This window comes from Amphiura filiformis, chromosome 1 (assembly GCF_039555335.1).
Source record: "Amphiura filiformis chromosome 1, Afil_fr2py, whole genome shotgun sequence".
Classification (NCBI taxonomy): domain Eukaryota; kingdom Metazoa; phylum Echinodermata; class Ophiuroidea; order Amphilepidida; family Amphiuridae; genus Amphiura; species Amphiura filiformis.
Genome location: NC_092628.1, coordinates 68,652,206 through 68,679,710, shown reverse-complemented (window position 1 = coordinate 68,679,710; position 27,505 = coordinate 68,652,206). Strand labels below are relative to the sequence as shown.

Sequence of the window (27,505 nt, the reverse complement as noted above, 5' to 3'; positions counted from 1 at the left end):
GTAATAAATTTTAATATTTTAAAGATGTATTTTATTTGACAAAACATTTTACAAACAATACAAGAATGCCTAATCTGATCTTGTATCTTACTTAATGCAGGTATTGTGGATTGCAGATGAAATCCAAACAGGACTTGCCAGGACAGGGAAGAGACTGGCTATTGATCATGAGGGCGTACGTTCAGATCTTCTCATCCTTGGCAAGGCATTATCAGGAGGCTTGTATCCCGTAAGTATAACCACTTCTTCAATGTATCGTGGAGCCCAATATATTCTTTACTGCTTTGTTAAGGTGGTACTACACCCTCTGATAAATTTTGTGAATAATTTTGCATTTTTCTCCAAAAATAACTACACACTGGTAACAAAACTTACGTATATTATAGGGGCAAGAAATCCAATTACTTCACTGAAATTTCAGTGATTCAAGACAAGGGGTTCATTATATATGTTAAGAAACGAGGTACATTCTAGCGGTACCTCTTTTCTTATTTTATAAATAATGTATCGCTTGTCTTGAGTCACTGAAATTCCAGTGTAGTAACTGGATTCCTTGCCTGTATAATATACATAACTTTTGTTACCAGTGTGTTATTATTTTTTGAGAAAAATGCAAAAATAGTCACAAATTTATCAAGGGGTGTACAGGGATGCCAACCAGTACGATTTTGCCGTATTTTGTATGATTTTCTGTTTAAAATACGATTTTATGTTTTCCCCTCAAAAAATACGATTTTCTGTTTAGCCTATCGAAAAAAAACCCGTAAACGACTAATGTAAATTTCACTTACTGGAGTTAAAATAACCGATAATTTGAAGCCTAGCATTGTATAAAAAGTTGAAACAAAATCGGGTTTCGTTCCGACTCCACTGCCCGTTAATCACGCATTCTGCCGACTTTCGGGATGATGCATGCACATTAAAAAATATTTGACATGTTTAGTAAGCCTACAAGATGGTTTCCGAAATAATTTTCTCTTGACTTTCAGATGGTTCATGCACATTAATATTTTTTATTAACTATCTAACTGCTACCTATGCAATGTCTTCTGAAGGTATACTTAGTCAACTATTTAGCTCTACTGGTGCAAAAGAATAGGCCTACAAGATGGATTCCTACAGCGTTTTTCTGCCGACTTTCGGATGATCCACATTAAAAAATATTTAACATGTTTAAATAGGCCTACAATATGGTTTCCAAAATGATTTGTTCTTGACTTTCAGATGGTTCATGCACATTAATATTATTACATATACATATGCAATGTCTTCTAAAAGTATTTAGTCAACTATTTATTGGTGCAAAAGAAAAGGCCTACAAGATGGTTTCCTAACTGCCGACTTTCGGATGATGCATGCACATTAAAAAAATTAATGGTGCAGGCAGTGGCACATTAATATTTATTCAAATATGCTTCAGTGTTTCAAGCATGTATCTATGATGTGAGGTAGGCCACACAGGTGACCCCCCCCCCTGGAGTGGGGGTGGGGAGGTGGGTGTTTGAGTTCTGGTGGAATGGTCCACTTGAATCAATGAATTATTAGTATGAAATTGTGCATCATATATGAAGGTCAGCCACGCCAATCATGTAATAAAGCCAGTGCAGCCGTTTCAAAAATGCGTTGTACATGGTTAAGTATATAGGAAAGTGGACATTAAAAAGTGCTATAACTCGAAAATGGAGCCTCTTTGAATTTTACATTTTAATTTCTTGTTGATACATACCTTGTCCTTGCTGTGAAAAATAGTAATCACCAGTAGCCCCCGGGTGGGGGTGGGGGGGAGGTGGGTGTTTGGCTTCTGGTGGAATGGTCCACTTAAATCAATGAATTATGAGTTTGTAATAGTGCATCATATACGAAGGCCAGCCATGCAAATCATGTAATAAAGCCAGTGCAGCAGTTTCAAAAATGCCTTGTACATGGTTAAGTATAGGATAGTGTACATTAAAAGGTGCTGTAACTCCAAAATGGAACCTCTTTGAAAATTGCATTTTAACTATCAAATTTATCTTCTGTAAGGGGCTTAAAATGGTTTTTACAGTGTAAAAACACTCTAGCTTCGGGGGGCTTCGCTCCCTCGACCACCGGGCCGTTGCCCTGGACCCCACCAGGAGGCCTTAATCGGCCCATGACGCTGCATGACGCGATGCTACGGTCGCTTCGCTCCCTAAAAATACAGTTTTGTATGGCAAAATACAGTTTTGTATGGCAAAATACAGTTTTTGGGGTCTGTGAGTACAGTTTCTTGAGTTGCAAGGTTGGCATCCCTGGGTGTAGTTCCACGTTAAATGGGAATCATAGCAGATTTAAGTGTTGTCATTTAATAATTGAGGTCTGGGTGGACGTTTTCTTCCAGTGATGTGTAATGTGTAGCAATTTCACAATTGTGTTTTGTTTTTACCAACTTATTTTATTGTGCCCTGATTGCCTTGACCAATCTTGCTATAGCTCACAGTCATTATCCTGTAAGCCTCCACATGTTGTTAGATTACCCTGAACTTAGGCAGCACATTGTATGCATATGGATATATTTGTCAAAATTCAAGGTGATCCATGCCATGTATGACAATAGTGAGACGATTGCGTGGTTATTTATTGAATACGCTGTTATTTTTGCAAAAGTTTTTATTTTTGCAAATTTCACAAGTGGACATGCAGGCGCGAAAATACAGTTTTTATAATAAAGTTACATTACACTTGCATACATTCCGCAAAATAAACAACATGCATAATTTCCAACAGTTCTGTGCACAAAAATAATGGTGTATTAAGTTTTAGTTTCAGTTTTGATGCTGCATGTACAATGATTTTAGCCACTATTCTCCTTCAGACTCATTCAGTGTCTTTTATTTCCTTCCAAAACTTTTTAATTTCTCAGACCTTGTTTGGCTGACTAAAGTATAATTTTGGAACAGATTGCATATACAATAATGATGATGTTAACTAATGTTTCTGTTTAAACATGTTTTTTAATTGTGATGAGGTGCAATAATCTTACTTTGGCTTCTTTTTTTTATCTATTTTCTCCCACAACATATTTCAATCGCACACTTTATTTCTTGCTCCCTTTGCTTTTTCTTTTGATTTTATCATTCTATTTCCTTTTATTTTTCCCCAATTTTTATGCCTCCACTGGAGGTACTATGTTTCCTGGATGTGAGTGCAATTTCTCAGAACTGCAGAGGCATATGTGATGCGATCAAGCTAAATCAGTCAGAATTTGGAAATATTAAATTTTCAGTTTTTTATAGGATAGTAAAAAGCTGCATTTTTCAGAAAAACTCTATTGAAATTGAACAATCAGTTCCAAAGATATGACTATGGGGAATTAATGAGTTTCCAAACCAACACAAAACATTGGCTATATCTCAAAATCAATATTTCAGAGTTGCGACTGATTTCGCTTGATCGCATCACATAGGATTTAAACCTTAGCGAGATCTGGGCGACCAGTCACAAGCCAGATCCATTTAAAGATGCATTACATCATGGCCAATTTTAGTTAGGCTAGAAATTGGCCTAACTCTCCATGTTAAAAATGTTAACCGCAAGTCAAAGTAAGTAGTCCACTTGGGAAGCTAACAAACAGAGGGAGTACGGTGACTGAAAATATCAGATGTGAAAATCTATCAATAATTGCACACAAATTAATACAAATCAGCGTTTATGCTTAAATATAATAGCCAGAGTATGCAAAATGGGCAATTAGTGGTCTACCAATTCCACTAAGTTTTCATTGCAAAATATGCTAATTTGATAGCTCATTTGCATAAATCAAAACTTGTGAGCACAATTTCTGGGAACTGGTAAGGCGCATGGTAGTGAAACCTGGTGGAATGTTGCATATGGACCTCTTCCTCCATGCATGCGAATTTTCAGGTTTAAACCTGAATTCAGGCTTTTTTGTTGTCCAAATTTCTGCACTTCTTTTAATTTCAGCTTGTTTTTGGCCTTTCTAGCCCAATTGCATGCACTTTTTCATGCTTTTTTTTAAAACTATCAAATTTAAAAAAGTTTTATCCCAAAACATGACATAATGGAAGCATACAGGCTTCACCTATTTAAAGTAAACTGTGTACAGCTCCTAGTGAAATTGCCCTGGCAAAAATGATGTGCGTCAAGGTGAAGTCATTGTGGCCGACGCTTTATGTCGAGAACCCTACAAGTTGGAGAACTGGGAATTTCTTTTTTTTTTAAACAGAATTGACTTACAAAGTTCTAAACATGTGTCTACTTGTTTTCCTGTAAATGGTAACAGATGACGCAAGTAATATCCTTCAAGATGCATCAAATTCACTGTTTTTTGACTAAATGTATCTTAAAATAGATATAAATGACATTTCTGACTATTGGGGTGATTAATGCTTATTGTTTGATGAATCAGGGTGTTTTGTTCATTAAAACACTTTATTGATTGTAATTCTATATTGTTTAAGAACCAGTTGTTATTTTGAGCCATATGCTTTAATCTAGATTGATTGCGAGAATGTTCTTTGATTCAAGTCCTCCAAACTATCAATATAATAGATATAATGCCAGGATAGTACAAAAATTGATTTTCAGGTGGTTGCAGGGGCTCAAATACCCTTCAAACTCCTCAATAATTAAAAGTAAAATATTTGATAAAATACTGGAAAAATTGATGTTCTTACCAATTTTTTGCTAAATTTTCAGACTCTGAGGTGACCCCCCTTGCACTTTCAGAACAGATCATGAACCAAATTAGTTTGGTCAGCCCCCCAATGTTGAATATCTTCATAAGGACTGTTAAAACATGAGGGAACTAACTGTAGCCATTCACTATGAGGATGATATGCAAATAAATTTCCTTTTATCAGATGTGTGCATGCTAATTTTCCTGTTTTAACAGATTACAGATTCCTGTTTTTTGTTATCTAAGTTTTCACAGTTTTTATTTTCATATTGTTGCTTTGGGTTATTTTGACTCAACCTTTTCCCCAGCTTTTTTCTTTCAACATAGACAGTAATTATCATCCCTGAAAATTGAAAGGAGTAAAATAGATTATAGTAATTTTGCAGCTCTAGCTTTTCATATTCTTCTGATTTGTCCCTTGCCAAGAATTGGTCAAGGGAGTCTATAGAAATGTTATGCGTCTGTGTGTCCGTCTGCTTGTGTGTGTGTGTCCATACCTTGTCAACACAATATTTCGATCTAAGCGAGTATGTGTCCATCTTCACAGCATGGATGTATCTCAAGTAGGTGGTAGTTGAGATGGGTCAAAGGTCAAATGGGTCAATAGGGTTAAATTGCTTAAAACCTTGTCAATGCGATATCTCTTGATCTAAGCTAGTATGGGTGTCAATCTTTGCAGCATAGATGCATCTCCAGTAGGCAGATATACACACCAACCCCCCCAACTGTTTTTTCATATAAAATGTTTTCATGACCTTTATATAACCCAGGTTTTGACTTTTGAAATCTTTATTGAGGGATTTAAACTACTTCAGTGGCTAGCACTGCTTTCCAAGCAAGCCGTCATGCATGCATAAAGTAAAATGATATTTGCCAGATTTATACAGAATATTTACAAAATAACATATTATTTACAATTGTTATGTTAATTGTTATGAAAATGTTTTGACCAAAATCAAAAACACACTTATAACATTTGAAAAACATTTTGTGTTTGCTGGATAGTTGTTTTTTTGTTTTTCTTAATTTACTTGTTTATATTATCTTGTGTTTTGTTTCTAGGTTTCTGCAGTACTTGCAGATGATGAAGTGATGCTTACCATCCGTCCTGGGGAGCATGGTTCCACCTATGGTGGTAACCCATTAGGGTGCAAGGTTGCAATGGCAGCATTACAGGTAAGTTAGATAATGAAGTGATGCTTACTATCCGTCCTGGAGAGCATGGTTCCACCTATGGTGGTAACCCATTAGGGTGCAAGGTTGCAATGGCAGCATTACTGGTAAATCAGATGGTGAAGTGATGCTTACTATCCACCCTGGGGAGCATGGTTCCTCCTATGGTGGTTACCCACTAGGGTGCAAGGTTGCAATAGCAGCATTACAGATAAGTCAGATAATGAAGTGATGCTTACTATCCGCCCTGGAGAGCATGGTTCCACCTATGGTGGTAACCCATTAGGGTGCAATGGCAGCATTACAGGTAAGTCAGATAATGAAGTGATACTTACTATCCGCCCTGGAGAGCATGGTTCCTCCTATGGTGGTAACCCATTAGGGTGCAAGGTTGCAATGGCAGCATTACTGGTAAATCAGATGGTGAAGTGATGCTTACTATCCGTCCTGGAGAGCATGGTTCCACCTATGGTGGTAACCCATTAGGGTGCAAGGTTGCAATGGCAGCATTACTGGTAAATCAGATGGTGAAGTGATGCTTACTATCCGTCCTGGAGAGCATGGTTCCACCTATGGTGGTAACCCATTAGGGTGCAAGGTTGCAATGGCAGCATTACTGGTAAATCAGATGGTGAAGTGATGCTTACTATCCGTCCTGGAGAGCATGGTTCCACCTATGGTGGTAACCCATTAGGGTGCAAGGTTGCAATGGCAGCATTACTGGTAAATCAGATGGTGAAGTGATGCTTACTATCCGCCCTGGAGAGCATGGTTCCTCCTATGGTGGTAACCCATTAGGGTGCAAGGTTGCAATGGCAGCATTACTGGTAAATCAGATGGTGAAGTGATGCTTACTATCCGCCCTGGGGAGCATGGTTCCACCTATGGTGGTAATTAACTCATTGTAAGGTTTCAAGTAGGCGTAGTGTTCAAATCATCGAACATGTGGTTTGAAGTTCACATCCAAATGATTATTGAACAAGAGCATAACTCAGCCTGCAGAGAGAACCCATTTGTATGCAACGTTGTTATGGTTGCATTAGAGAAATAGCTGGTATCTTTAAACATTGGGGCTCAAATATCTAGAATTATTCGTAAAAGTAATGTTTTTCATTAGTTCGGGAGAGCATGGCGCCATTAACCTATTGGTAACTACAGCATATATGACGTGGTATATCAAAAAGAGACACTTTTGGGCAGGTTATCAATTTTGAGTGTTTTACATATCTTAAATATATAGAGATATTTTGCTCCACAGTGCCGTTTTCCCCTAAGCGAAGATATTGAGTTCACAAGTTATGGTAGTATAAAACTGGAAATTGAGATATCGGCTTTTAAAATATTATTAACAATGTTGAGAGTAAGAAAAAAAAAAAAAAATGTCTGAAATAATACAAGATGCCAGCTATATTCCGGTATTTTAAACATTATTAACATCAAATAAATGTGAGCCCAGTTGATCAGTTTTATGTTTAATTTAATATTTATTAAACCTGGATGAATGGCAACCTTCACAAACGTATTATTAACATCACAAATTTGCAAGAAACCCAAATTGTAAAAAAGTCACCCCGGGCAGATTTTTTGCCATTTCTCCATTTACGATCCTGCCCAAAGGTGTCTCCTTTTGATATACCATGTCATATATTGTAAGTAAGGCTTGAGTTCAAATTCTTCATAATATACATCTTGAAATGATTCTGTTGTCTAGAGCTTTTAAGTAATTGTTGGTAATCTACTTGAAGAGGTGATGAGTTGTTGTCATGGTGGTATTACAGAAAGGACCAAAAATTTAAGAAACCTATTTTACTGCAAAGGAAAAAAAGTTAAAAATGGTTATGGGAAAAGTGAGAGGATATCATCAGTTTGTAAAAAGTTGAAATGTGAAAAGCTAGTTTGAACAGGTTAATCTGTGCCAAATGAAGTTTGGATATGGGACTATAAAATGTGCTCTGATGTATGGCTCTATCTGTGGCTGTGTGTGTGCAGAAAATATTAACCTTTCTGGTGGGAACACATTTTACCCTCCGCGTAATTTACAAATAAAAACCAACAACTTGTAATATCATATAAACCCCTCTCACTGATGCACCAGCTCTTCAGACCAGTGTCAGTGGAGACATATCATGTCATGGTATTTCAACTCAATTATTTTTAATATTTGGTGAAAAATTCAGGTTGGCTTTGGAGCAAAGCTGCATAAAACCCTGTGGTTATTTTTTCAGACCAATCTTTAAAAAAGATATGAACAGATGAGCACAGAAAACAAATTAATTATGTCCTTTTGTTGTTTTGTCTCTTCTCTTGTCTAATTACGTAGTGATCAAGGTTTCCTGCTGGACGCAAATTCTTATGTTGTGTGATCTTAAGCTTAAAACATGAGAACAAAATTACAAATTTCTTAATTATCGTACAGAGTCAGCAAGTATACATTCACATAATTTATTATAGAGAATAACAGTTACATAAATCTTAAAAATCTCATCAGAAAAATGGAAGGAAATAGTCAAATATTTGCATCAAACTGAGATGCGATGCGATGCAATACCGGCAACCAGAAGCCATGTAAAATTGTATTGCCTGTTGCCCAATACATCAACATATGTACGGACGTACAAAAATATTGTGGGACGCACATTTCCCGACCTGGTTTTACAGTTGTGCGTCCGATCGGACGCAGAGCTTTTGAAGGCTAGCGGGAGCCTTGGTAGTGATATACAGAAAATAAATTAATATGTCCTTTGTTATTTGTTCTAGGCTTGAATTTCTGTCATAATGATCTAATTACGAGTGATATACAGAAAACAAATAATTATATATGTCCTTAGATATTGTCTCTTGTCTTGGATTACTGTCATAATGATCTAATTACGCAGTGATTAAATACTAATAGGGATTAAACCTGGGAATTTTGCTGCGGACAAATAACTCTAATTAGGTTGATATAATATCAAATGCATGTAGATAGCTCCAGGTACCTAATTTGAATCTAATTAGTTTATATTTGGTAAAATTGTAAAGTCTGTCTGTCTGTCTGTCTTATTGGAAACTCCCGGAGGAACTCGGCAGGGGCGATTTTCATCGCCATTTCACCAAGCTGACACAGGGTCAATTTCTACAAACTTTTACGTCTATTTGGAAACATCATAGCCTGATGGTCCATTTTTGGACGGTATAATGATTACTCTAGGGTCTGTTGAGTAGAAGCAATGGCCGAGATGGGGTTCGAACCCACAACCTTACGATCATGAGTCCAATGCTCTAACCATTGCGCCACACGACCCCCATGCCAAATAAAAATTCTTTAAAAAGGAATGGTGCACCCAATGGAAGCTTTGATGTGATGGGCTGAAATAGCATGAAATGTAACCATTTGGATAACATTTACTTCTTGAAAACAATTGTAACATTAGCATAGTAAGTAAACAATGGAAGATTATAAAATGCAAGGCATATATATTGCAGTTGGAGAGGTGTAAAATGGTACTGCATGGGAAGCAAGAGGATCAGACTTTGAAATAAAAGGGATAAAGCATGGTTTACCATTCGGTTACATGTACTCTTGTTATGCAATCATGGTATATCATGTTGGGAGGGTTGATGATGTGGGGTGGGGTAATGACAGGCTCCAGTATATTAAGGTTACACGAAGAAACGTATAAAAAACGTATAAAAGACGTATAAAGTTGTTCTCTAAAACCGCGTTTTCTCAGCAATCAAATATCGCAGTGAGTCAAATGTTGGTGCATGGATGTATCTTTACATTATTTTTGTGTGTTTATAAAAAAATTTAGAATCCGTTTGAAAATCCTTCGTTTAAATCATTTTTACGCACCATGTTCACAAGATCAAAAACACGTTCCATGCAGTTTTTTTTCAAATTTTCGCTCCGTATAAAACCACGCCGAGTGATTGTTTTCTCCTTTTTTGTATTGTACTACAAATCGATTAAAGAAATAATGTTGCCATGGGGAAGAACTAAATACAGTACCGATTAAATTTAAAAAGCCCGTTTTTGGGGAACATTTTCGAGAATCTTGTCTGAGAAAAAACTGTTTTGTGAAATTATCGATATCTTGATAACGGGCGTTAATTTAGACATCTGAATACCTACATTATTTCTCAACATTCTGCCAATTGCTATCCCATTTGATTTTCACTCCAAATTGAAGCTAGTATTGCAAAAAACGAGGTTTTTCCTCCATCACTTCGTTCAAAATTTCAGCGCCGACATGCGTGTTTATTCTAAGAGCCATTGTGCGGACGCGATTGTAATCATAAAGTAATTGCATCAATAGTTACATATCCGCTTCGAGAACAAGAAATTTCGTAAGCTGATGTATGGTCGAGTGGATAGGGCGTTGGACTGGAAATTTGTTATGAACAATTTTTGTGGGTTCGAGTCCCGATGTGGCTGAATTTTCTTTCCTTTTTTTCTTTTTCTCATTTTTACTTTCTTTCTTTCCTCTTTTCTTTCTCTCTTTTTTTTTTTTAATTTCTTTCTCTCTTTCTTCCTTTCTTTGTCGTTCTTTTTTTTTTTTTTTCTCTCTCTCTTTCTTTCTCTTTTTCACTATTTCTTTATTCTTTCTTGCTCCTTTCTTTTTAGTTTTATTTGATTGATTCGCTGACTGCAGTGAATCGTGATTGATTGTTTTTCACTTTTATATATAATTCAGAAATTTGTAGGCCTGCTAAGTCTGTCTTTTTTAATATTCTTCCCAAATTCGATTTGCAAATAATTGCTTTTTGATACTGTTGTTGATGTTATATTTAAAATTTATAAAATCCTTATGAAAATTGCCGAAACGGCTTGTGCCCCTCCTCGGCATCCGACCCGCATGCCGCCCCTCATGACGCCCCCGACTCACGAGCTCCGGGCACGAGCTAAGCCAAGTTTCATGTCTTGACCGTGGATCAATATTCTATTGTAAAGTAGGCCTACGTCCCAGTACGCTTGTTCATTTTCTGCATGGCTGTTTCTGTTATGAACTTACGCCCTCTGAAATCAAGCGCATGAAAAACTCTCGGCTAACCTTAAAGAGTGCCTTGATAAATAGAGTGGATTGAAAATAACAAGCGTGGGGGTCAAACAACACCTTTTTTTTGCCTTATCAAACAAACTCAATTCTTTGTTTCCTTTGTTATTTGACTATTATACAAGCTACATCTATAATCGGAGACAGAATTTAAAAGACTAGTTTGTGTCTCACGTCACCGTCAAGTAAACTCCACATGACCCTTGATTGGCTAGTAGTGCGTAAAAGGAAGGTTGACTCATCTGGTACCTTTATCAGAGAAAAGCAATCGTAGAAAATGGCAAAAAATTATGGTACTTTTACAAGGCAAAAAACAACTTTTCTACGTATTTAGTTGACATGATACCTCCACAAAGAAAGTTTCCCAATACCAAGACCTATATTTGAGATGGTTTATATATTTGAAGGTGCAAAGTTAACCATATTAAGGCACAGTGATGTGTGCAAAGGGGGGGTTTGATCTATCAGTTGGGCAGGGGTATCTATTCTAACGTTATTCGCCCCCAAAGGGGAGGGAATGATTTTAACTCTTTGGGGAAGATTTTTGTGTTTTGATAAAGAAAAAAAATAGAAGGCAAAAGAAAATAAGAAGAAAGTCAACAGGATTCAAGGAAGATTAAAATAAAATGAACCAATTTGGGGAAATTTTGGGAAAAGTCCACAACTTTTATGGCTATTTTTGGAATGAAAATAGAAGGTCACTTGCTGGCAGTGACTGCTCTACAGGGTAGGCAGGCATGAGAATTTTCCTTTTTTAAAAAGAATTGATTTTTTTTTGCCCACATTTCCATGTTTTTATTTTTTTTAGCCCGTTTTGAGCATTTTTACATATAGCTTTAGCATATTATATGTAATGGTCCCTTGGCTTTTACCCATTCCCATCCCAAAAATAATTATTTTGAAGGAAAACAGGGAAGAGTTGGATCAGTAATTCTTCCCTGCCTGTGCAATTACTGACTATATGGTCATACACTATAGGAATTTACATATTTCATACAAAATTCATCTTCTTTTCACTTTGGACACCTAACTATCTAGGGAAGCATATTGGGATTGTAAGGGAAGACAGAACCACCAATTAGCTAACTTAAACTTGACCAAGTTTGTCTTCCCTTTTAACCTCAGCTTCAGATCCTTCCCTAGAAGCAATAGTTCAGTGGCAATCTCCAAACTCTGCTATATAAAACATACAAAAGTGCTGAAAATGCTAAAAACAGTCGGCAAAAAAGCTATAATTTGGGAAGATCCTATACTTTTGTTACAGAACAAAAAAGGTTGAATATCAAACAAAAAAAGCCGAACTTCCAGCCCTGAAAATAATAAATCACAGCTCTGAAAATAATAAAGAGCCTAGGGGTGTTCGACAGTCTGAGTCCGTCTTCCCTAACCATTGGTCCATAGGCTTTGATGCAATGGTTCATTTTCCAGAGTCCCGTTGGGTCCATTTTTTTGGATTCCAGTTGGGGAAGAATCTGGGAAGGATGTGACACAGCATGATAGGGTGAGGGAATAATTTAGATTTTCTGGAAGAATAGACACCCCTGCAGTCGGGGCAAAATGGTCATTCCGGGGAACTGGAGTGGTCACTGTTCATTCCAGTTGGAGCCAGAAAATTTGCTGAAAAGATCATCTAGATGAAACAATGAATAGTGAATTAAACTTAGAGTAAGCTTTACCACTTTAGCCCTTAAAAACGGCCATATTTAAGGTTAAAAAACCTAGCCTGGGAGGTTTTAAAAAATTGGGAAACCAATACATCAAATTTTGTTGATTTTGGTTGGTAGCGCCTATAATCTTTTGGGTTTTTATTGCTTTTTATTTACTCAAAACCATCTAAAAAAATTGGGTCAACCTTTCATTCGGGGGAACAGGATTGTGTGCCTCCTCAGTCAAAAATCCTGCGCACACCACTGATAAGGAAAAATGAACTTAAGGAGTGTGATTTAAAGCACTCCTTAATCTTTAAGCTTACATCATATTTAAAAGGGCATTTCGTGATCCACAGCATCATCCCCCCACTTTTCTCAAAAAAAGTTGAGATTTTTATATCACAAGTGACTGAATAATGTTTATGTACCAAAAAATTCTTGCAGATTATTTTGTTTAGCAAAGATATCGTGAAATTTGAATTTCGTTCTGGTATACCATAACGAAATTACAACACATTGTCTATGGAGCAGTGCAATACACATAATCGTGCATAACTCACAAACGCAAAATCGGAAGCAACTGAAATTTTAGAAATAAGCTTTTTTCGTTGATATATACTGAAATGTGTCATAAAAAGACGATCGATGCTATGATCATGAAATACTCCTATAAGTGTTATGATCACATTCCTCATTCACAAAATAGCACTCCTCAATTTTTTTAAACTCAAAAACCTGTTAACAAGACCCTGTTTATACTAGGAAAAGTTTTTGATCTTTAATTTGTTTACAACAGGATTAATTTGAGTCGTGATTGTCTTATTGATTGGTATGAGATATTCACTATTGTTCCAGAAGACTTTGTGTGTTGTAATTGAAATTACAATGACGTGGGCAAAACCCGGAGGGGGGATTTCCATAAATTTCATCAAATGTATTAATTAAGTTAATTTGCCCATCTGTTCCCTTTGATGAACCTTTTACATTGATTTAAACTTTTTAAAGCTGCTTTTCAAGTCTTTTATGTGGTTCTGGGCAAATTAACTTAATTAATACACTAATGCAAAAACATGATCACCTTATTAATACTCACTAATTACATCACAGATGGCAAAATAAATTCTTACAATACATTTGATGAAATTTATGGAAATCTCTCCATCCGGGTTTTGCCCACGTCATTGTAATTTCAGTTACGCACTCAGTGAGAAAATATTAGATTATTTTTTTTGCATGGACATTTTGTTCATGAAAGTATGGTTTTTCTCTGGCTTTTGCAAGAAACAAAATGAAATGGGGTAAAATTGGTCACAAAACGACATGTATGTGGTCTTCTGATAGCATGTTTTTCATATCTCCCAGATATGCAGCACTTGGCAATGTAGATCTCTGATACATCATTCATGTTTTCATTCTATTTAAAAAGCTTCAATACAGTTTTATTACATACCGGAATGAAGAGGGAGTATCTATCAGGTTGTTGATTACATTGTTATTTCCCCCTTATTCCATCCTCATTGGCTTATTAAAAATACTAGAACAGGCATTGTCAAATAGGTGAAGAGCCACTGTCTGAAATGAAATGAACCTGAGCAGCATGTACATGTACTCTCCCGACGAAAAGTTTTTCCGCAGTAACAATTGTGGAATTTTTAGAAAATAATACTAACTTGAAACCTATTTATTTACTTCAATATCATCTATAATACCTTTAATCAGTTTTAATCAACTTTTCAACATCAAAACATTGCTGGAAAATAACGAAACAAACTTTCTTATGATCTCATGAAAAACCTGTACAAAGTCCCCATAGGAAACGTGGTGGCGCTGTGCTTAATTAGCTAATTATGACGTCAGTTTTTGACCACCACCATAACAACAGATGACGCCCGGGGTATTTGAACTCTTTTTTAAAACATGTGATGCATAACAAATGATCAAGGTTATGAATTGCGATACTAGAGGAATAAAGCTATCCCCCGATTACAATGGATTATTAATTGTTATGCGATTATGTTATTTGCCACGATCCAAAAGAGATAAATTCCATTCAGTTAATATCATGCAGCCTCACTACAGAGATTTCCTATCTAGCAGCGCATTATAGTTTAATTTCGACTTCCAAAATTGCTCAGTTTTAACATCAGATCAGGCCTAAAATGCCAAAAATTACCAATCACCAGAAGGAAATGATAGAAGCATATCATAGTGAAGGAAAATCTAACCGTGAAATTGAAAGATTATTGAATATTGACCAGGGATCTGTGCGATATAATTTGAGAAAAAAAAGGAGATTCATGGCTCAAAGGAGATTCATGGCTCAATGGACAATCGCCCGAAATCTGGACGGCCGAAAAAAAAAAAAACCCAAGATAATAATAACAACGGAACCCACATAGCGTTTGCATCAAATTTAAACCACTGTTGCATCAAACATTGTTGATGATGACCAGCAGTGCAGTTGGGATAACTACAAGTCGATCATGACAACTTTTTGATAGCAACAATATTTTTTCTTTCTTTATTTTTGTAATAAATGAGGGTTCCAAGTTCCTGCAATTATGACTATTATTGATTAAAGGGTTTATATTTTAGTGACAGTTAGGTTTGATACGTTTTCCATTTGTAGTATCATTACAATTTAACAATTTTTGCGGTTATAGAGGGTGCGGAAAAACTTTTCGTCGGGAGAGTATATGGGCCACCTTAGGGCCCCTGGTGGGGTCCAGGGCAAAGCTCTGGTGGGGGTGCAGGGGACAGAGCCCCTGGACGCACTTGGATTTTTGCTTACTTGAAGGCCCTGGGAGGGGCTCTCTTGGCATGTTTTGCACAAATGTTCAAATTTAAGCCATCATAATTATATATTCAGTGTTGCCAGTCTTCAGGATATTTCCTGATTTCAGGACATTTTTCTTGGATGATCCTATAGAAATGTATAGGCAAAGTACATTTTTCAAGAAATTTGTTGCCATTCAGGATATTTTGCCAACACTGACTGGCATCTCTGTATATTATACTTCAACATGTCTCTGATCAATCATAGCAAGGGTACTGGTGATTTTTAGATTAGTATACAAAATTAGATTATTTATTTTAGAATGAAACAAGAGATAGGACAATCAGTGCTTTGATAATTATTAACTCCTTCTGACTAGTAATTTGTCAATTCAGTGTTATGTAATTGAATAAATTAATTGCTTTCATAACTGCATTAACATGCCAGAAACCTTGACAAGTCTTTATAATATATCAAAATCTCAAGAAATAAAATAAGGCCATGTTCATGGTTTTATGCAGGGGTGTGAGAGTTCAGCTTTCAAGCTGATTTCAGCTTTTTTTATGCCAAAATTTACACATTTTCTTTTATTTTCAGCCCATATTTGGTGTATTTACCCTGATTTTACGCTGTTTTTCATCTTTTTTTAGTAATTTTTCCTCTTTTTTGTCAGAAGCCTCTCGCACCCCTGTTTACATTATGATTGTGCCCAGAGAAGATATCTTACACTTCCCATAATGCATTTCATTTCAATTTTCTGTAGTGATTTGCAATCCAGTGCAACATGGGTTGATAGTTATAAAAAGTCCCTCAATGAACAGAGCACATCCAGATCTAGCAAAATATGTTTATTTTTTACTATCGACCCATGTTTAGCCAGTCTATTCTGAACATGAAAACAAATGGAACCTGTACAAACTAATATTGTACAAACTAGTACATTTCATATACTGTAAAGATTTGCCAATATTTTGTCGGCAAAAAGTGTTGTCGGCAAAATCATGTGCTTGTCTACATTAATATTGTAGAAATTTTAAATGTGTGTCGCTGGAGGCATTGGAGATGTTGTATTGCGATAGCAATATTAAAAGTAGTTACAAATGAAAAAATAACAAATTAAAAATATTTCTTTTTCTCTCCGCCGCCCACTCCGCCCACTTTTTTTAATTCTTGAGCACCGTAAGGGAAAAATATTCCTGTCAGAAAAAAGGTCCGACTGGTCTAGCGACAGGCCTGCCAGGTGTTGTTCTTCAAGAAGTAATCCATCTTGGTTAAGATCAAGTTTAGTTTGATTTGTATTGTCAATTTAAATTTTAATGTTTTTCATTATGTAATATATATTTAATTTGGCTTTTTGTTCTGATACAGGTTCTTGAAGAGGAGAAGTTAGCTGAAAATGCACAGAAAATGGGTGAAGTGCTGAGAGCAGAGCTGAACAAATTGGACAAAGGCATAGTAACCACAGTCCGGGGAAAAGGATTGTTAAATGCTATAGTCATACATGAATCTACAGGTATGTGAGATTTATGGGATGCAACCATATGTGATCTGATCCACTCAGACCAAAGTTGGATATGAGTTACTACCATCTATCTTGCTTAGTGCCTACGCTTAGGCTTAAAAAAATTGTTTGATTGGCGTAACATGAAAAAAAAGGGTAGGTAGGTAAGGATTTTTTTAAATATTTTTTTTTAAATATAGGCCCCCTATTTAAGGATATTCTTTGTGATAAAAAGTTACCAATGCAACTTTTAAAGCTGTAAATTAAGTTTTATAAAAGCTGTGGATCTTTTTTTTAATTTAATTTTTTTTTTTTTTTTTGCAATTTAAAAAAAAAAAAGTCTAGGGTCGGGCCTAATTTTAGGGTAGGTCGGGTTACTTTTTTTAAGGCCTTATTAATGTTGAAATCCGCCCATCCCTGGCATTCTTATGTGCAAACTACTTATACGTCTATTTTTTATATTTTGATCTAGGACACTTTATTTGGTTATGTAGAATAATGCTACACCCTTTATTTCTATTCTATTACCACAAAATAGTCAAGGAGGACTATCCATTTGTTGCCCAAATAATTTTAACTTGCTGACTTCAAGGTGGAGCGCCACGTACACATAGAATGTTTTGACCCATTATTTAAGAAATAAAGGGTAATGCATTATCCTTTACATGCAAATAATATGTCCGAGGCAGTAGAAACGTAAATAATGGGACTAAATGGGTGAATAATGGATGTGTTTTAAGTTAACAAATCAAAGAGTGCGATTCTGAATAATGGGCAGTCATGGTAATTCACCAGCGAAGTTACGTAATGTTACTATGTCAACGGGTCACACGCTTGAGTAATGAACCACGATCAAAACAATCACCACACAAAGTATATGGCACTCGAAGGCATACCAAAATAGCGTGATTCGGTAACCAAGAGAATTACGTAACCACTTCAATGCTGAATATAATTACTGTTTCTCTCCAATATTTTCTGCTTTGTTTAAAAAGATAAAAATACTTGTTTTGCAAAGTGGTACAAAATCGCAACAAATGAATGATTCCAAGTAAGATAAAAATAAATTGACATATTCAAGGTAATCTGTGCATTTTGCTTGTGATTAGGGCAAGCCAAGGTTAATGTGAACAAACAAGCTAATTTCAGTGGACTACTTTAACATGTGTTTTACATACATGTGTATCATGCTGTCAAGCCCGTTGTGTGTTATCATCCAGGCAAGATGATGTTCATGATAAAATGTTTTTTGTCCTAATAATACAGGCTATACATGAGTAAGTTTACACAAAGTCAGTAACGTTGCTCAAAATTCTTAAACTTAAAATTCCTGCAATCTTATTGGTTCTTAGCCACTTTATATATGACACGGTATAACACTGTTCAGCATGTGCACATTGGTGAGATACACATACGCACTATTTGAACTACGGTAATTGGGAGGGGCATAGCAACAGCGGGACTGATTGATTCTAAGCCGTAGGTAATTCCTTATAAAATGTAGGATTTAATTTGATTAAAATTTGGTATACTTGTAAGTAAGATAAAAATACTCATTCTGCAAAGTGGTACAAAATCTCAACAAATGAATGATTCCAAGTAAGATAAAAAATAAATTGAGGAAAATGACAATTTAACTGACTTATAGTGCTATTGGGCATCCATTAAAAGCTTAAAATGAAACTATTTTGACACATTCAAGGTAAACTGCATATTTCTTGTGATTAGAGCAAGCCAAGGTTAATGTGAACAAATAAGCCGATTTCAGTGGACTACTTTAAAGTCCGATCCTGACTCCACTACATGGCGATAAGCGATGCTTTAAAAAAAAATCGCAGCATCAGTACATTTTAATTTCATTGCGCGATGTTTCAGATGCATGACAGCAGCTAAAAAATACCTTTATTCTCCAATTCAAAGAAGAAACATGTTGGCAGATTATGGTTGAGATAATGTCATTTACAAGATACATACCAGAAAATGTTTCTTGTGTTATAATTTTCCTCAAATTATGAGAAAAATACCTTATAAAAACAAATTGGAAGTGTTACATGTACTAGCCTAGTATCCACTTCTTGTTTGTTTGAATCATCAGCAAGTACTACATTGAGCCTGTAACTGTAAACATTAACACATGTCATTTATAAATTCAATTTAGAGTAGCATTTGTAGGTTGTGGATGTGTCAAATGCATGTTTCAGAGCAAGAAGGAAAAATAATAATTAAATAAAAATTACATTCTTCATTTCAGTTTGATTTGATCAAACCAATATGTTTTTAAAATAATTAAGATTATTAGATCAGTAAATAGCCTACCAGCTAGCAGTCAAGTTAGCTCAATCGTTAAGGCGTTCGACTATGGTACGAGAGGTTGCGGGTTCGAACCCTGGTGGTGCCTAGTATATGCTCTCGTGGAAAAATTGAGTTAGCTTGAAATTCCCCTGGACAAGGAACTTACTGCTAATTGTCTTGTTGTAACCAGTACGAAACTCGGGGAGCTGATCCTGGTTGCGATGGTTATTTATGGAATGTCTAGGGTGCGCGCTCTTGTAGCAGCAAAGTCCCGGATTTGTGGTTAAATGGTTTATGGAATGATGTGGGGCCGTAGTGGTCAGCGACAACCTGTAAAGTGTGCTGAGGCTTGTGGATCGACGTCTAGGCGTTGTGCCTGTGCATAGCGCACTATAAATCATTGCGCTTTTCTTTTTTTTTAAGATTCCCATTAATTCTTAATTCCCTTTCTGAGCTGTGTAATTGGTAAGACTCAATGGTTTATTTCTCAGAACTCTCAGGTCAAGACTGCAATTGACATTTAATTCATATCTAAAGAGCCTTGTACAGGGTGTCCCAAAAAAAAGAGGCCCCTCTTTGCGCCCTCTTTTTCTCCTATTTCTGAAAAGTTGATTAAATATATTTTGGTATGTAAAGAACCCGTTAATTGTTAGCTTTAATAAACCAAAACAATTATTTAATCGACTCACAACTTTTGAAGGTATGCCCTTTTGAATAAAAGTACCCGTTTTTCACTCTGTCCACGGATATCAAACAGAGTGGATGGGATGGCTCATGCTGTGGAGTGGCTTGCACGATCACCAGACCTCAAACAACGTGATTTTTTTCCTTTGTGGCAAAATCTAAGATCTTCGCAAAAGTATTACTGAATGCATTCGCAAGTATCCAGCGCACAAGGATGGTACACAACGCAATTGATGCAATGAGGACCAGGGCTGAAACCTGTATTCGCCAAGGAGGCAACCAGGTAGAGGGCAGAGCAGCACAGTAAACTCACTTCAGAAGAACCAAAGACAAACCAAACAGCCTTTTAGGGCTACCTTTTATCCTAAAAAGAGAAATGACTTATGTTGCAAATAAAAAAGAAAGAAAGCAAGAAACAACAAAGTATTAAACATGATAAAACAAAAAGGCATAAATAACTACGCAATAATAAGTAATTGCAAGTAAAGCAAAAAGAAGTCCCATTCGCATCCATTTTACCCACAAATTAATGCACTATCAACAAAATCCATTGCCCATAAACCCACCGGTAAAGCCCATTCCATAAATAAAGTTATTTTATAAAGTTATCATTGAGGAATGTTTGATATGGTATGTGAAGTATATGGTATGTGAAGTAGGCGAACCTTCTCCGTGGACAGAGTGAAAAACGGGTACATTTCTTTAAAAGAGCATATCTTCAAAAGTTGTGAGCCGATTGATATAATTGTTTTGGTTTATTAAAGCTAACGACTTAAGATTTCTTTACATACCAAAATATATTTGATCAACTTTTCAGAAATAGGAGAAAAAAGAGGGCGCAATGAGGGGCCTCTTTTTTGGGGACACCCTGTACAAAATTAAACAATTACCTGGTATAGTGGGAAAAATTGTTATACATAATTTTGTGTACTTTTCGTGGTCAACCAGGCAGCTGGAAATTTTTGACCCCACAAATTTATTTATTACACATAGTACTTAATGTGAATATATTTAGAAACACAAATTATATAAACACCCAATAAACTGTCCAGAATTGATAAATCGCAAACAATTAATAACCCAGTACAAATAGGAAATGTGATTTAGGACTTACTTCAAGTTATCTTCAAACCAACCATGTCTTGGATGCAATTTAATCGTTATTATACTTTCTAAGCTTTTCACACAAATAAACATGTAGCCAAAGTTGCAGAAAAGTAATATAAGTGACACCAGTTTTGAATCAATTTGTTGGTTTTAAAGTTACATTTTAAAATGAGAATCCTTAGAAGAATTAATTCACAGATTTTCACTGAAATTCTAACTCTGCAACTTTCTGCTTTTCCATATTTTGTGTATTTTTTTTTTATTATTATTTTTTTTTGCTTTTGGAGTGGCCCTGGACCAAGAGCTAAATGCTAGGATCATTAATGGTTGACATTAAAAAAAGAAGAAAAACAGGCCCTAGTGTTTTTAATGCAAAGTTATAAGCTTGAGTTCGTTAAATCGGATAGATGGAAATAAAAGTCATGCAAGCAGTAAGCTAAGCTTACTTTGTTTTATTGTGAAATTGTTCACAGAATGTGGTCATTTTTATGTTCATTTCAATAAAAGCCAGGAGCTTTGAAATGTTATTTTTACCCTCTGAAATGGCCTTTCCTATGGTGCTAAATGTGCAGAAACCATCTGGCTTCGCCCACTTGAACCCTACCGGGGCCTTGCCCCTGGACCCCACCAGGGGCCCTTAAGCGGGCCCCTGGACCCCCGGCCGTGCTGGGCGAGAGCTTCGCTCGCTACGCTTCACTTGCCTGATTTTTTGCAGCAACCAAGTGGCATCTCTGGTATTTAGCCACGGAGCATGTCTAGCTAATGCCATGTTGAACTATGAGCATATAATAATCACCACAGAATAGTAAAGTATCAGAGTCATGTCAGACAGAAGAATGTCATACACCGGCGTGTCCAGGATCTGTTCCTGCGGGGGGCTCAGAGGCGCTTTCAGAGTTATGCAGGGGCTTAATGGCTAAAATCGCCAAAAACGACTGATTTTACATGATTTTTAACAAAGTGCGGGGGGAGGGGGCATTAGCCCCAAGCACCCCCTGGACACGCCACTATCACATGTCACCATTCTTTAGTTTCAAGGGGAAAATCATATGTAACCATTTTCCAGGGAAGATGTGACCTTATCAAAGAAATGAAAACAATATTAGGCCAATGGTTACTTTTTCATTAAAAACATAATAAATAAAACCAGCATTAAAATAACAGCCTAGTGAGGTTATAGTTTCTGTGCCAAACATATTGTTCCACAAAAATAAAAATAAAATGAGTGTTTCACTGCATAACTGATGTGATAAAACATGTAAAAGATAGCTGGGAAGTACCGTACTGACGCGAGTATAGTCCCACCCCGTTTTTGGTTGAAAATTTTTCTAAATTGGGGGGTGGGACTATACTCGAATAAAAAAATTTAAAAAAATGCTAGGATCATTCATGGTTGATTAAAAAAATATATTGTAGGCCTATGTGTTTTGAATAAACTTGTACTCATGTCATACTCTATTAATGATTTCAAAATGCATTGAATTTGTATGCATTTTGAACCCTAGCAGGATGGTATACTACAAAATACCACTTGACAAAGGTCTATGACCGAAAATTTGTGTTTAATTTTGCTACGCAAATAAATCTATACAAATGTGGTTTGACACCAAATATTTCTGCTCTTGGACTCTTTTACTTACAAAATACTACTGTATACGCCAATATTTTCGCGGGAATATATTTTCACGGTTTCATGTATCGTTGACAATTTCACGGGTTGTTAAATTCGCGGTTGTGGATATCTCCTCAATAGAATAACATAGTAAAATGCTTAATTATCATGTTTTCGCGGGGTTTTATTTTCACGGATGCCTCTTGATCAGCGAAATCCGCGAAAATTAAACCACCGCGAAAATTTCAGCGTATACAGTACTTGATATATGCGCTGTTCGTGCATGCATCCCACGTGGTGTGATGATGCAATCGCCCTAAGTGATATATAGGCACGGTTTCGCTGGCCAGCGAAGCCCAAGACCCGTGGCAAAGTGTCGCCGACCCAGTGCCTGGCATGCGAGGGGTCTCGGGTTGAATCCACCCAGAGCAAACAACTTCTTTCCTTCTTTTCTCTCTTTATTCCTTCCTTCTTTCCCTTCCCGTCGCCAAAAAGCCCTTAGGCGGTTAGGGTTAATAGAGTATGACATGAGTACAAATTTATTCAAAACACATAGGCCTACAATTTTTTTTTTTTTTTTTTGAAATTTCTGAAATTGTTCGAAAATTTGGGGGTGGGACTTTACTCGAAGGTAGGACTATACTCGCATCAGTACAGTAGTGGTTAAAAATAGCATCCGTTGCCTTGTTTAGCGCATGGGTAAACCTCTCATTTTAAAGATGGCCAAGAGCCATAGAAACCAATAAATAGGTGAATCATAACTTCCTATTGTCTCCCAGTCTCCCTCTGCCATGGAGGAAGAGTTCAGTGCATTCTGGTGTATCCTTCGTGTAAGATAATAACAAACAAATCCCAACTCTTATCCTAACCCTAACCCTAATCCTACCCTAACCCTAATCCTTACCCTAACCCTAATTCCTAACCTTAACCCTAACTCTAATCCTATATTAGTATTTCATTCTCTCTTACACTAAGGATAAACCTGCATTCTGGTCCTTGTTGCGTTTTTCTCAAACATAGAGCATCCAACACAGAATTGTGTGTCTCCATCGATGCACAACCAGTGTGTCACACCATGTGATGTGTTTCAATTGTGCCGGGTCCATGAATGCCGCTCACGATCTAGTGAATTCCAAGCAAATCATGAATACCCCAAATTTTACCACAAGTCTGAACAAATATGTTTCTCTGGCAAGAACCCTGTCTTTTTCCTTTCCAATTGTGTCCCTTATGCCCCTAAGCATTCTTGGTGACTGCTGTGCACTTGTTTGTCTTTGCCCAATGGCCTTAAATTAATTACCCCCTATATGAAAAAAAAAAGCGCAGTGATTTATAGTGCGCTACGCTTTGAGCACAACGCCTAGATGTTGATCCACAAGCCTCAGCACACTTTTTATATGAACTATAGAAGCTACAATCTCAGAAAATATTGTTCGAACACTTTAAAGGCCTTATTGGAAATAGTCCCCCTTCTACCCCCGTACAATGTTGGCATACCCAATATGCTCATCTTCACATATCTTCTCCCAACATTGATTGGTGGGGAAAGGGGAGGGATATGCTTAAGATGAACATTGAGAGAACTCTATTATAAATCTTAGTTTCCAGTGACTCATATAGCGTGCGCACTATACTAAGATGAACATGGGAATTACAGTGGGTGTTCGAACACATTTTTCCGGGATTGTCTACAAAATTGCTTAGCAAAATCATCTGATTTTAGTTTTTGGACAATAACTCTGCAGTTACGCCATCGATTTTAATGCAATTTGGCACACATGTTAGAAACATAATTTGCTATCATCCCACAAAATATGGAGGAAATCAATGAATATTTTGATAGCGTTCTGTTAGTATAGATTTAACATAGCGTTTTGTACACACAAATACAGGCCTAAATTATTTATGTGCCATGTTTATTGAGCATGTGTACATGTGGTATAATTAATTTAGAGAAGGTGTTAACATTTTATATTCAGCTAAAACAGACATTACTCAGTAAATTTAATGTTATGTATTTAAATGTCACAAATTTACCACTGTGTGATAAATCGGAGGGGGACGAGAGAGAGAGCGAGTGATAGGAAGGGAGAGATACGCACAGCTATGCACAATTAGTGTTTTAAAAACATTACTTGACCAACATTTAAGAAAATCAGCCTAATGTGTGAAATTGTGTCCATTAAACATTTTAAATACACCATGGTTAGGATGGTCAAATGGTGAATCATAACGATTTACACACATAGACAAGCACGCATTTCCAACGATTCACCATATAATAGAAAAGTAAATCCTATTATTCTTTATGTTTTGTGGTCAACCGTGCATAATGTGTGTTTTCAATGGGAGATCTGCAATGATTTACCTTTACCATGAATAGGCTTTCACACTTTCAGTGTACACAGTTATACCCACTGAAGAGACAACGCATAAATCATGTTTAATGAAATGTTCCAATTTGAGATTGCATAGGCCTAATAATAAAGGTCATTATCTATAATGCTCATAATGATCGGTGTTTGTTTAACTGAAAAACAACATTTTTGAATTGTTTATATTTTCTTTCTTTTTTCGATCAAAATAATGACAATCATGAAATAACCCTGAACTTGCACACCAATCATTGACCATGTTAGTTAAAATATTATTGATTGATGTGTCCTATACATTGCGCATGTGTCTTTTAATGTAAAATTGGACTTGAACTTGAAACATATTGAACAGCAAGTGACATTTGCACTTTTTATTGTTCCTCCTTTTTTAATGCATTATTTTCCTTTTACTTAGATTTTTTGTTTTATCTTCTTGTATTTAATTTTGGCATTTTCTTTCCTATTTTGTGTTGGATTTGTTTCTTTGTTTCTTATATCTTTCATTATTATTTTTTGTGGGGGGGTCTTTAATGACTTCTTTTTCTTTTTCTTTGCTTGAAATCTTTGAAGTTTACTTTTGTGGGGTCAGGAATTACTGGTTTGGAAGGAGAAGTTTGGCAATGCATTGGACATAGGGTGGTAGATGTCGTTGCATTATTTTGCTATCTACTGCAGATAGCATTGACAAATTTGCATCCCACATCCGTGTGATGTTTGATTGACGTGCCCTTAGTGTTATAGCAAATACAAAAGATGGTCCATGATTGTCCAAAAACATTGTCAACTTTTTAGCTATTCAAATTGCTATGTTTTAAACTGTTTGGGAATATGTATCAGGTATTTTACGTCTTATTCGACTTAAATTATTCAAAATTTGATGAAAATATATGTTTAAAGTGACCGATCCCTGAAATATTTGTGGATGTAATGTAATATTATTTATTTCATGTGTTCCTTATTATATATAAACTAACATGTCCAAGTTTCATTTAAATCGCTCTACTGGATCTGAAGTTATGATCCCAAATGTGAAAAAGCAAACACTGATTTTAGAATTCCTCAGACAATCTCAGAAAATATTGTTCGAACACTTTAAAGGCCTTATTGGAAATAGTCCCCCTTCTACCCCCGTACAATGTTGGCATACCCAATATGCTCATCTTCACATATCTTCTCCCAACATTGATTGGTGGGGAAAGGGGAGGGGATATGCTTAAGATGAACATTGAGAGAACTCTATTATAAATCTTAGTTTCCAGTGACTCATATAGCGTGCGCACTATACTAAGATGAACATGGGAATTACAGTGGTTGTTCGAACACATTTTTTCCGGGATTGTAGTTACGAGTCATAGGAAAGCTGCAATCACAATTCTCTTCAAATAAATATTTTTAAAAACCCAGATTTTTGTTCAAAAGAAATTATTGCTAAAACCAGAAACTGTACCTTGAATCCATTCAAAGGCGCTCTGTTTTTGTTATTCAACATATGTATTTTTGTGTTATTTGTTGACAGAATTTGATGCATGGAAGGTTTGTATGAGATTACGTGACAATGGTCTGCTGGCAAAACCGACTCATGGGGATATCATTCGCTTTGCACCTCCTCTGGTCATCACACAAGAACAAGTCATGGAGTGTTGTGACATCATCAAGAAGACCATCATGTCCTTCCAGTAAAGTGATATGTATTCAATTTAGTTCTAAAGAATAATATGGTAACTCAACAGTGGACTGGGAAAGAATATCATCCAGCTAGTTTTGTCCAATTACTGCATGTAGTATACTTGTCCAATGTGATGTATGTATAGGTATTGCCATTGCATAGTTTAATTCAAACCCAAAGAGGTAATTTGGTACCCATATTGTGTAACATACTTTGTAAAGGCAAACAAGAAATGTCTTTAAAAACGACATTGTAAGGTGGGATTATACCCCACCAGGGTCAGTTAAGTATTTCATGACTTAAATTAGGGTAGTTGAGAAGGATGTTGATGATGATATGGCCAAAGAAATAAAAACAAAAACCTTTCAACATAAACAGTATTATATTCACATCCTGTTTATGGAGGTAAACAGTTTTACTGAGAAAACACTACAGGGGTCTTCCTCGTAGCAGAAGCAGAACGACAGAAACAGAGTTATAAAACTCTGTATGAGCTAGGAAGAAGCTATTTATCACAATTATTGTAACATATGAAAAGAAAAAGCATTTATTTTAAATTTAGATTTCCAGGTATGAGCATGGATGGGAAAAAATAGGTCTACTGATGAGTATAAAAATATTTTGCTTAACCAATTCTGTATAAAGTTATACTTAAAATTGGAAATAACAAAATTTGCCCCCGGAAAATCTTATGGTGCACCCCTAAGCATCCAGCGTGTAATTATGCAGTGCCGCTGATAGGTGCTCTCGTGATCTGTGGATACAGTGTGTCTCATCTCAAGTTCAAAAATAACGCCATGTTGGATTTGGTTGTCGCAGATTCGAATCGGTGCGCTCATATGCATGTGTATATGCCCCACGGGGAATAGCGCTCATGATTCGAATATACCACTGCAAAATTCAACATGGCATTAGTCTCAACTTGAGATGAGACAGACTATAGTCAACAACAGTATTCATCCCTATTCAGTTGGGAA

At 36.2% G+C, this 27,505-nt stretch overlaps 1 protein-coding gene across 1 annotated transcript in view; it reads left to right on the top strand.

Moving 5' to 3' along the window:
- LOC140152026 (ornithine aminotransferase, mitochondrial-like) overlaps positions 1-27,499 on the top strand; it is a 57,407-nt gene extending 29,908 nt beyond the window's left edge. Inside the window, exons 6-9 of the mRNA XM_072174330.1 lie at positions 101-229; positions 5,720-5,833; positions 16,660-16,804; positions 26,379-27,499. Of these exons, the coding sequence (XP_072030431.1) occupies positions 101-229; positions 5,720-5,833; positions 16,660-16,804; positions 26,379-26,542 (552 nt within the window). The 3' untranslated portion in view covers positions 26,543-27,499. The remainder of the gene's footprint in view (positions 1-100; positions 230-5,719; positions 5,834-16,659; positions 16,805-26,378) is intronic.
- Positions 27,500-27,505: the final 6 nt, after the last annotated feature.